This window comes from Pseudopipra pipra, chromosome Z (genome assembly GCF_036250125.1).
Source record: "Pseudopipra pipra isolate bDixPip1 chromosome Z, bDixPip1.hap1, whole genome shotgun sequence".
NCBI classification, from domain to species: domain Eukaryota; kingdom Metazoa; phylum Chordata; class Aves; order Passeriformes; family Pipridae; genus Pseudopipra; species Pseudopipra pipra.
The window spans coordinates 49479101-49491685 of record NC_087581.1 but is presented as its reverse complement, the minus strand read 5'-3'; the positions used below and the strand labels follow the sequence as shown (position 1 = coordinate 49491685).

At 36.5% G+C, this 12585-nt stretch overlaps 1 protein-coding gene across 1 annotated transcript in view; it reads right to left on the bottom strand.

The window, feature by feature from the left end:
* Window positions 1–12585, bottom strand: part of RASA1 (RAS p21 protein activator 1) — a 50882-nt gene that overhangs the window by 25384 nt on the left and 12913 nt on the right. Inside the window, exons 2-8 of the mRNA XM_064642910.1 lie at window positions 10587–10736; window positions 8080–8215; window positions 7254–7324; window positions 4186–4303; window positions 3293–3324; window positions 1010–1062; window positions 168–318 (exon numbers count right to left, since the gene is read on the bottom strand). Of these exons, the coding sequence (XP_064498980.1) occupies window positions 168–318; window positions 1010–1062; window positions 3293–3324; window positions 4186–4303; window positions 7254–7324; window positions 8080–8215; window positions 10587–10736 (711 nt within the window). The remainder of the gene's footprint in view (window positions 1–167; window positions 319–1009; window positions 1063–3292; window positions 3325–4185; window positions 4304–7253; window positions 7325–8079; window positions 8216–10586; window positions 10737–12585) is intronic.

Genomic DNA, 12585 nt, shown 5'->3' with positions numbered 1-12585 from the left:
TCTTTAAGCTTTAAGAACTTGCTCAGTTACAGGTAACTACTAAGGAAGTTAGGGAAAATAGTTTCTATAAAGAAAACCATAGTCTTAAAAGCATAGCAGTAATTATAAACAGAATCAAGTTATAAAAGTATAAAACAAAAACAATGCCTTTTGCCATCAAAACTTACCTATTATAGTATCTGCCTCCCATCATAAACTGATTGTTTGATGTTGGACATATTTTAAAACGCTGAATATTTTCACTGGTCCGAAAATAAAGTGAATAATCTCCAGGGGTATTATCTGAAGGCCTCACAAGAAAACTGCACACCTGACCAACTGAAAAGATATCGTAACAGTGTTAATTTTCTTAAGTGTTCTCTATAAACCCCTGTTAAATCCATTTCCACCTAAATTAGGAAGAATCGCACACTTGAAGAAATACAAAGCCTGTAAGGTAAATTCCAGCAGTGATCTCCAACTAGGTGAACTAGGACTAAGCCACCAAAATTAATAAAAAATGGTTTAGTTGTAGCCCACATCATCTTTTCCACATCTTTAAAAAAGCACTAAAAAAGGGTTGATAATGTTTTCAAAAAATAAGAATTTCTGTTCCAATATTTAAAGTAAGCTATTAAACAATATGGCTGAAAAATATTGATGTTTTCATTTAAAGAAATATTTGCTTTCAGAAAGTGCAAAGAATGTTTATAATATATTTTCTTTTAGATATATAAAAGCCTAGTCTCCACAGCATTTTGAAGAAGACATCAAAAAGTGAAATAATTGATTACACATTTATTTATTTTAAAATTATTTAAATCAAAAAATTATTACATTAACAGTACTAACAGCCACAACAGTTTTACTCCAGTGTAGTTTTCTACTGAAGTAACAACCACAGGGATTTGAGACTCTTAAGATACTTACATATGTTCTGACATAAAAGCAAGTTTTGCCACACTCTAATATTAAAAGGATCCTTTTTGTGCCATTTCACTATTACTATTTCAATCAGAAATACATGTACCTGTCATCAGCAAATTGTAAGCCTCTTGTTTGGAGATCTTCCCGTGGAACCATCTTAACAAAGATGAAGAGAAAAATCAGAAAGCAAGACTACCAGCTCTCTGTTTTGGTTGTGGTGACATTCAAGGCTCTAGTACCTATGAATTAATCTTTATTTAAACAGACCTACTATATATAGCTGAGACAATGAATATGCTACTTAATGATTCTGTTCCACCAATACCATGAAAAAAGTAACATTAACAGGTATATAAATAATTTCAATGGAAATATCCAACACTTGGAGCTGATGTCCAAATCCAACTCTGTTTAGAAATTAAAATGAATTGTCTAAAGAGTAGACAATTTGATAGGCATTATTTGAAGTCAGTATCATACAGCAGTTTACTTGAATCATGAAATCCAAAGCTCAAACAAGGAAGTTAAAACACTGCACAGAAAACCACAAACTCAAATTTGTCAGAGCTGTGGAAATAAAACCTAGCTTTGTTAGATTAATGAATACAAACTGCTTTGATCACACACCTTGTACCTTCCCAGAGTTCTGTGTCAGAGCAGTATTCCATAAAAGTTCAGCAGCCTCTGCCTTGTCTTAGCCTGATACTAAGCACTATTCAGTTGCTAAAACTGCTACATGCTGCAGCTTAATATTCTGTATTCAAATGAAAGCTAAAAATATGGCTTCTTTATGTACCAGAAAAGAGCCCAATTTCTAACTTTCTTCCTATACTACCTTTAGGGTATGCTCAAGGCAATCTCCTCTGTATTTCCCTGAAAGGTAAACAAATGTTGAAAGACAGTATAAAAGTTCCAAATATCTGCTAGCAGCTACCTTGCAAAAAAGTAAATAAAAAATTCCACATTTGAAGGGCTCCATACTGCCAAATTGATTAGCAGAACTCAGTACACCAAACATACCAGCGAAATGCCTCCTTCAGCCACCAGCCTCTTGGAGACTGAAAAGTGGGCAACAGTGAAAAAGCAGCAAGTGCAAACTGACAAATGAGAACATCAGATTAAATAACCAAGCCACTAGTAATTTTTTATTTGCAACTCATCTTCACTTTGTAGTACCTTAGAATCCTTTGGGTTGGAAGTTCATCAAGTCCAACCATTAACCCTGCACTGCGAAGTCCATCACTAAATCACATCTCGAAATGCCACATCTACACACATTTTAAATCCCTCCAGGATATGATGATTCCACCACTGTCCTGGGCAGTGTATTCCCAGGTTTGGCAACCCTTTCAGTGAAAACATTTTCCCTGATACCCAATCTAATTTTCTCTGGTGTAATCTGAGGCTGTTTCTTCTGTCCTATCACTTGTTAGGTGCAGAGACAGATCCCCACATGGCTACAACCTCCTTTCAGGTAGTTGTAGAGTGAGAAGTTAACCACTGAGCCTCCTCTTCTCCAGGCTGAGCCCCCTTTACTCCCTCTGCCACTCCTCATCACACTTGTGCTCCAGACCCTTGTCCTGTTCTGTTGCCCTTCTCTGGACTTGCTCTAACACCTCAATGTCTTTCTTGCCATGAGCGGTCAAGAACTGAACACAGGATTTGAGGTGTAGCCTCACCAGGGCCCTGTACAGAGAGATAATCATTGCCTTGGTCCTGCTGGCCACACTACTGCTGATCCAAGCCAGGATGCCATTGGCCTTCTTGGCCACCTGGGCACACGGTCAGCCATTGTCAACTAGCACCCCCATGTCTTTTTCCCGTATGCAGCTTTCCAGACACCCTTCTTCCAGACTGTATTGCTGCCTGGGGTTGTTGTGATGCAAGGGCAGGAACAACCTCTTGACCTTGTGGAATCTCCTACCACTGGCCTCGACCCATCAATCCAGACTGTCCAGATCCCCCTGCAGAACCCTCCCATCCTCCAGCAGATCAACTCTACCACTCACAAGGCTAACAGACACTTTTCTAACACTCTAGTATTTCTAGTATTTTAGTATTTCTAGTACTTTGCTCTCTCTCCAGTACTTAAGAGTACTCTACAGCAACTCTGTTCAAGAAATACTCCATTGTGCATATTTTGGCTGAAAGTGATTATACATGGACTCATCCAAGAATTCAACACTGCAATATCCATTAGCAGTAGGCACACCTATCACAGGACCCTTTCATGTTAATTATCCATGCATCTTCAGCAGGTAACACATAAAAATGTCTCGAAACGAAAAAACAAATCTTTTTGGTAAAAAAAAAAAGCTTGGAAATCTCATAGCTGAAGTTTACAAACAGTTATGATTGCTTTTAATAACAAAACAAAAATCCTTACATTTTGCCTTCATGAGGATCTTCTTCTCTTCCCTATGAAAAAATTAACATATTAAGTGCATGACAACAGTACAGCTCAATTCAAAAAAATAAATGTCATAAGTTAAGACCTTCTGTAGAAAATATACAAAACACTTAGAAGTCTGAGGCATTTTTGAACTACAGGGCTTACTACAATTCTGTGAAAAGTTTTCCTCTTCATTCATTAAGTGGAAATTCAGCCAAAATATGTTCTTTCAGAGGATTGTTTCTCTCATGTTTCAAGTCCTTTTTTAGAGGTGGTAACCTTCTAAAATCTCAACTTTCCTAAGCTTAAATTAGCCACTGACCTATCAGTCTACAGATCAACTCTAGTACTGCCACTTCAATTTCGTCATCCACATCCTGACACAGGTCTGAGAGAAGCATCTCGGGTAACACTGCTATTAGCAAAACACATGTACTGTACAGGAAAATATTATAAAAAGTATATTTTTCTTTTTTTTCCTCTTGTCAATAAATTTTTAAGCCAAATTTTACCCTTGTATGAAGAGAAAGACCTGCCACGATGCAAAATTACATTTTGTGGAGTTTGACATTTCATTTCATGGCAATGGTAAGAAAGAAATGCAACTGAAATGAGTAGCAGATTCTTCATCAGGACAGTCAAGTTTAGGGAATTGCTTAGCAAATTTACAGTACCATTTGTTTGTACCTGTACTTGGACAACACAGTGAATTAGGCTTAAAAAGGTTTGTTGCAGTATTCTAGAGCTACTAGATCAAATTACTTGGTTTAGAAAAGTACATAATTAGAAAACAAGCAACTAAATGTCACTAGTTTTTGTTCATTCAAATATTATTTTACAAAAAGCATCTCATTAATTTAAGAAATTTGAATACAAAAATTACTTACCACTTCTTCTACCAGGTCTTCTACAATAAGACCTTGTTCATCTGTCCGAAGGTTTGTAACCCACATCCAGCCATCTTCCAATTCATTATGGACAATAAACATGTCTCCTTTAAGGAAACTGAAGAGGGTTACAGCAAGATTTAAGTCAGAGATACAATCGTAATATAAACTTTAATAAACACAGTGAATTCTTGAGTATAATTTCCACAAAATATTTGGGAAAACCTACTTGTGAAAAACGCATGAATTCATACCCCAAGCATATCATGTGTATTCTTCCTCACAGTTAAGAGGCCGCTATATAAAAGTTTTTGTATTTCTTATTTATGTTTGGTATCTAATATATACTTCAGTGCTATCAACTTAAAAAATAACACCACAACAATATTAAAAGACAGTAACATTGTTCTTTTATCAAGAGAGATCAAATACTAAACACAAGTAAAATAACCCTCAGTAGTCTATAAGAAAATAATATTCCTTTCATTGAAAAACAATCATGCATAATAGAAGTTGTGGAATATCTGTTCTTTCTGTTCTTACATATGAAGACAAATGATACAAAGAGAGTGTAGAACAGCTACCAGAGAAGCCGCACAATTCACTTCATGAAATGCATAGGAAGCATTAACATACAGAATCACAAAATCAACTAGACTAGAAAAAACCTGAGATCATCAAGTCCAACCTATGACTGAACACCATCTTGTCAACTAGACTATGGCACTAAGTGCCATATCCAGTCTTTTCTCAAACAACTTCAGGGATGGTGACTCCACCAGCTCCCTGGGCAGTCCATTCCAATGTCTAATCACCCCTTCTGTGAAGAAATTCCTCCTAATGTCCAACCCAAAGCTCCCCTGGTACAGCTTAAGACTAGGTCCTCTCATCTTGTCACTAGCTGCCTGGGAGAGCAGCCTGACTCTCATCTGGCTACAACCTCCTTTCAGGAAGTTGTAGAGAGTGATGAGGTCTCCCCTGAGCCTCCTCTTCTCCAGGCTGAACAGTCCCAGCTCCCTCAGCATCTCTCATAGGACTTGTGCTCAAGTCCCTTCACAAGCCTCGTTGCTCTTCTCTGGACCTGCTCCAGCACCTCAATATCCTTCCTGAACTGAGGGGCCCAGAACTGGACACAGCACTCCAGGTGTGGCCTCACCAGCACTGAGTACAAGGGAAGAATCATTTCCCCGGTCCTGCTGGCCACACTGTTCCTGATACAAGCTAGGATGCCACTGGCCTTCTTGGCCACCTAGGCACACTGCTGGCATGCTGCTTCCCCCTGCCAGTAGCACTGCATGGTGTTGTTCTGCTCAAACTGTAGGACCCAGCACCTAGTCTACGGGAGTTTCATTTCTGGAAGGTTAGTGTAGGTTACTCCTTACCCCAAACTCAGGTCATATGAAAACCTTTCACTGCAGCACCGATTTTTCAATCAAGTTTCATGACGCATTAGGGTACAGGAAAAGGAATAAAGGATCAAAGCTCATTAATTACTATTTCAGTCAAAAATTACATAGCAAATGTCTATGGCATTTCTCTTATTTGAAACAGGTTAACAGAAAAGGCATTAACTTCAACAATAGCACACAGTAAGAATTAAAGAACAAAAAGCAACAAACCGCTATTGAAAACAAAGAATAAATTCAGCTGCTTTTGAACCTTAACACAAGACAGACAACAAGAACACATTCCATCAGCTGTACTGTTTCTACATAGAACACAGGCTGAAACTCAGTAATACTTCAAACTTGCTAAATATTAACTATGATATTAAAATTCTAAGTCAAGATTCTCTGAAATGCATAATGTCTTCATGAGCATATTAATTCAATCTAGAACAAAATGAGAACTTTGGTCCCAGCTATGCCATGTAAACTCAAAACCCAAAGAGAAACTTTGCATTTCAGCTCTATCCTAAAAGAGGAAGAAAAGGTTTAATTTTCTACAATTTTTGTTATAATAGTAAAGTAATAAAATGCTTTTTCCTCTTAAGTTGGTAGGTGCAATAAGGCACTTAATGGACTCAGTCTCTCTTATTCTCACACATAATAGGAAGCGCCTTATTTGCAATATGCCATTGGAAAGGCCCTTCCTTGTCTTATCACCTTCTTAAAAAGCATAACCGCAAAACCAAATATCTTCATATCATCTTTTAAAGGGTCACATAGGACTGGACTGTGACCCTTGGAATACATTTCCTTTCCAAAGAGGATATAAAGCTCTCATACCTTTCCCTATATGTTAGGCTTATAGTCCCAAAGCCAAGCCAATTCCCAATTCTGGTGTATTACATCTACTTAAGAAAACAGAACTACTCCTTAATAAGATTAGAAATCACTACAAATCTCTTTCATAGAATCATAGAATCGATTGGGTTGGAAAAGACCTCCGAGATCATCGAGTCCAACCCTTGGTCCAAATCCAGTCCATTTACTAGATCATGGCACTCAGTGCCATGTCCAATCTGCATTTAAAAATCTCCAGGGATGGTGAATTCACCACCTCTCTGGGCAGCCCATTCCAAAATACTCCTACTTTTCTATCTGAAAAAAAAAATCCATTTAAAGAAAGCAGTACCAATTCTAAGTAACCAGAAAATGCTCTTCTATTGAAAGGCCCTTTTTTCCTTTTCTTAAATTTATCAGTAGTCAAGGTTCACTTTCTAGTGGTTTGAATTGTTTGCTTTGAACTTTTTATCTACTAACAGTTCTGTGGCAGTTCAGGAAAAAACCTAGCTCACTTCTTTCACATACTCACATAAGGCATTTCCGCACAGAATTCTTTCACACAAACTTACTTTTTTGGTAAAAATCTAGGGCTTTTAAAAACTATAACATTACTAATTTTATTTCTATAAACTTAATGTACCTTCCCTTACAACTAATATAAACAAATACTGAGAATAAAAAGTCTTATTTCCAAAGAAAGAACAGAGAGGCATCATCCTTTAATCTGTGTTAAGTTTAAAGATGCAGCTGGGCAGTATTTGCCCAGAACATCTACTTAAATCCTCAGTATTCGTAAGTACTCTTGAGAATTTTGCAGCTACTACTATTATTCAAACATACCTTATTTCATCAGTTTCTGGCACTTTGGTGTAAGGTAGAATTGCTCGAACTCTCCTTCTGTCCTCCACAGGCTACAATGTAAGAGGAGAGATCAAAGATAATACTCTTCTCTATAGCGTAGAATCCTTCTCCCCAGCATTATGCTATTCTGAGGCAAAGGACTGGTAACATCACTTATATCTCCCCTGCCAGTTTTGAACTTTCAAAGCTCAAAACCACTGAGAGCTGGAAATGCATAATTCATACACTTAGCTAAGAGAGCTCTCATTTTAAACTTCTTTTTCACTTAGACTGGAAGAAATGTCCAGAAGTTTAACATTTAGAAACATTGTTATTTAGGTTTTGGGTTTTGTTGCGTGGGATATTATGCAATGTTTTGTTTCATTTTAATTACTTATATTGTTTAAAGGATGGGCACTTGAAAGAAACCTTGGTTATCTCCAGACTGCATATTTTGAAACCATCGCTTGATACCACAGAGCAGTGAAGGTTACATTACAACAGTGCTCTTTATTAGCCAAGATCTGCACACTTTCTTGTTTATTTCTGTCTACTTAAAATGCTGTTACTACATTTGGAGATAACTGCAACACCTCTAGCTTCCTTATTATATATTTTCAATAAATAGTGGGGTTTTTTTAAATCACTACTTTGTATCAGTAAAAATGCATTTTTATATTCCCTATAGTTCCACACATGCCTTTGCAGAACTACAGGAAACTTTCTAAAGTGGTTTTCCCAAAGATAACTATGAATGATGATTAAAGTTAAGAACATTTAGGTTAAGTTCCAATTCAGAATTTTGCTATAAAATGTTACTACTTGCCTCTGGAGGTGCTACTGGAAATAGCAGCTTTTCCCCTTTCAGTAAACAGGACACGTGACTGTAATAACCGATCAGGTCTGAGAGTGAAGCAAAACGACGTCCACCAATGTAATAATCCCCGCACATGGCAATAATCCTGTTAATTAAAAAAAAAGAAGTTTGACACTTGAAAAATTTTTGCTACCTTTTTTTTTTTTAAAGAAAAGGAGATTAGGATCATGTTTGATTCTTAAAACAGTGCCTATATGCAGCAAAATGCAGTATTACAGGATCTCTATAAACATTTAATTAAACCTTAGCTAATGAATATTTAATCAAAAATTACAGATATATATTGCATAATACACCAGTCTTCTATCTAAAGAAAGTGCTGATTTACAGAAAAGACAGTACATTTGTCAGAACTAACTGAAACTAAAAGGAGAAAAATGTGTTGAGTGTCCTGGAAAACTGAAGCAATGCACTGGTAGACACAACAGTATTATTATTTGTATCATACAGGACATACACCTTTTATGATCACAGACAAATTTAATGAAGTAGCAAAGTATTTTAACAAAAAATTACTACATTTGATTATACAATACAGAAAACTAACACCTTCAAAAATTAGTCCCTTCGTTACAGCTAGCTTAGCATCCATATTAATCGTTAAGAAATTACTTCAGAATAATCAAAGTATGTCCTTTATACTCAAATTAAAAAATTGATAACTAATGGGAAAAAGCTTACACAACCATTTCAGTAATTTAACTTCCTACAGAACTGTTTATTATTATTTAAGGTTGGTGATTTTTCTTAAAGCAGAGATTCTTTAATGCATAGTTTGAACTAAATTATTTCTCCCAAACAGTGACATAAAATGTACATAGAGATGAATCTTCAGAGATTAAATCTAAAGTTTATAAGCATATAGCACTGCAAGGGGAGTCAGAAAACAATACAACTCTAAGGACACAGGCTAGGTGTTTTAGCAGATTTTCTCTAAGACTCCTTGGCAAATTATTCAACAGGGATTAGGTTCTAAATGAAATTTAGTGTTTTGGATTATTATTTCATCAAGCTTAAATGAAACCTTTCTTCAGAACACTGAGTTAGCAAATACAGAAAGACTTCTGTAATCATCGAAAACTCTGAAGGAAAAGATTAAAAATAAATATATTCTCTCAAAGTATATTGTATCACTGACTCACCAAAAACATGCTGCATATATGACTGTATACAACTTTCAAGGGACATCAAAAGAACTGAAAGAAAGATTCCTTAAGGATTGAAAATATTTTTCTTAGGGAATTGGAAATCATTTGATTATTTTCTATCCAAGATGCACCCACTTTTACGAGGTGCATAAACCAACAGCCAATTGCCTGACACTGACTTCAAAAGGAGAAGCTCTTAAAAATAATCCAAGACTTCAAAACAGGGCTAGAAGGCAAGTATGGCCAGAGTTTCCTTTTCTGCTACTGCTACACAGGAAGCAGTTCCCGTATGTGTATCAGTACAGCTGAGAAGCTGAAATTGAGAGCTCAGACGGCAAGATGCAAACATAAGGTACTTTCTGTGTGTCACATTGTCTGCACTTAGTAGAATTATGCCTTCATGGCTATAGTACATCAAGACCTCTGAATCACACTTCATCACACAGTAGATGCAACCAAAACCTCCCTACATTTGCAAGCCATGCACATAGTGGCTCATAAGATGGTATTCTGGATAGTTCCCAACTTCGTAAGAAGTATTTGCTTCCAACTTGTTTGTTAGGACCAAGACAACTGACAAATACTTCTTTTACTGCTGAAGAAATGCATTTGCCTTCCTATTTTGTAAAGAGGAACATTACACTGCAGCACTCCACTTGCTGACTAACCTTCAAGCTGCTCTAAGAATACACCTCATTTACACCAAGGAATAAACGAACTTCATAATGCACACTTGTTTGACAATGGTAAAGTAATCCAAGCTACCACTCTGGATAAAGAGCTACTTGTATTACAAACAACTAATTCTAACACATGCTGAAAGCTGTTTCCAGCAAACGTTTTGATTATTAAATACCTCTTTGTTTCTTCTTTTTCTTCCTTTTTTTTTTCCTGGGTTCTTTTTTTTCATTTTTTTCCCCTCCAAATTAAGGAAGCAAACAGATGTGCTAGCACTTTAACTGTGCCATGTGAGCTACAATGACTACTATGGAACAGACTCAAAACAATCTCCTTGACTGACTAATGAAGCCTGTATGTTGCTTAAAGTCTATTCAAAACCACTTTAGACTAGCTTCTGTATACAGATATTTTCGGTTTCCTGACACTTTTGTTCTTTATTTTATAAAGTAATTTTAAGCATCATATTTTAAAACAATTAAACACAAGTAAAAAGCTGTACAACATAAGCATAAAGAGTAAAAAATATTGAATTATAATACAATGGTAGTTTTCTGCTTGCACCCTACTGAGTTCTGAAACAAAAAATAAATGGATCACAGTATTCAAAATAAAACATTTAATTCTCACCTAAAATGATTGACATTTGTTTTACTAAGGAATGAAAGCACAAATGAACCTGGTCTCCGATCACTCTCTCGAATAAGGTAACTTCCAGGTTTTCCCGCTTGTCGAAGACGTTCTTCTGCAATTGTTCGGTCAAGTTTTCCATGATACCACCTGAAAAAGAGTAACAATGGGTGTCCTTAGAACTTAAGGGTTTTGTTTATTCTCACACAACAGATCTATGAAACTAACAAAAGATTTCAGTCAAAAGTGATGTAACTTCAAAGCTTTGTTTCGAAGTTATTACATTGCTACAAGTTTAACCTCCAAGTTTACCTATTTCTAATAAACAATACTTTTAACACAGCCAAGTTTTTCAGATAACCTGCTTTTCCCAAGGAACCACCCTAACAGGTGGAGGGTCTATACGTATCCTCAGTTTTTTACTCCTCCCTAATTTGCTTATTTTAAACAGGAGATGAATGAGATGTAGAGATGAATGATCTGACTTGGAAGACTCCTGCATTTTAAGCCTACACAGGCTTTAGTTCAGGCTGGATATTTCAAAAGCACAAACTGAGAAGTGCATGGTATCAGCTTGCTTATCAGCTGACAGAGATACTGCTGCAGCAAAGCCTGTGAATGGGACAGCAGCCACCAGACCACCATCCAGCCCCAAAGCCATCTTTCCTAATCACGATGTGTACCCTATCAATTGAAAATGAGTGCTGATGCATAGCAAATCACAGACTGCAAAGTACAACAAGGGAATACTTCAATCTACTGTTATCATTCAAGCATTCAATCACCTTACTCAGTTTATTTACAAGCCTTTGTGAGAACCCCTGTTCTATCCAAAATGATCAAATATTACTTCCTTAAAAAAAAAAAAGGCAGCAATGGAGAGTACTTTTCAAATAGGGCCAACCATTGCTCTCACCACCTTCACAGAGCCACAGCATGTTCCAGAGCTATATACTGTAATAATTCATTAGCTCCACCAACTAACTCTGCTTAATTCAAACTTTAATTTTTATATTCAAGAAAACATCACCTTCCAAACAGCCACTGTTTTAGACAATTTAAATACTTCACTACTTCAGATCACGTGCCTTTTAGTTCTAACACTTCACATATGTCTTTCAAGAGTCACAAAAATGCAATTTGGAAGAGATATGTAAATGACCTTTTGAACTAATATATGCAAGAATACCAAATATGTCACAGATTGCAGTTCCAAAAAAAATCAATAGCTAAACTGTTGATAAAATCTGACCAGATGCATTTTTTTTTCTACAAAATGGAAGCCAAAGCTTTGAGAGCTTTTGTCGAAAGAAAAATCAGATAGACTAAACTAGTAAAAATCGTTTTACCAGTAGAAGCAGCACCAGCACAGATACTGTTTACCCTGGCAAAGCCATGTGCTTGCTAATACAGGTCTCATTTGCCTCTCTTCCTCATCCTGATCAAAACAAGTTCAACCAGAAAGAGCACTGTTGTGTATGTGCAACACACAGCACTTAAGACCGCTGCAGGCCAAGTTACATTACCGAGATCCTGTGTCATCCCATTCCAGGGCACAGCAGCCTTGTGAACAGAAACCTGTCATTCAAAGATGGTCCACAAAAAAGTGGATCATACTTCCCCTCCCAGAAGGGTCCTTTAGGAAATGAAACAAAATCAAAACTGTCAGTTTTGAAGTACCTAGGATAAAATACTCTGCTTGTCAGTGTGCATAGCATAGGTGAAACTCGAGTGAGTTTGTTCCCAGCACATGTCACCACTGGGCTCTGCTTTCCTGGATAGCCTGACTTTCATGAAGTATGAAACTGCCTAGAGATACAAGAAGCTTTCCTGATCAAGAAATTCAAGGAAACCAACATTCCATAAAGTCTATTTTAAACTAACAATAGGTTTACTGTGCTTTTATTTGTTCCTATTTATCACCCACATCAGAAAAATAATCTTAATTCTTTTGAGAAACACATGTATTACAGTGCCAAACTAAAAAAAAAAAAAGGCA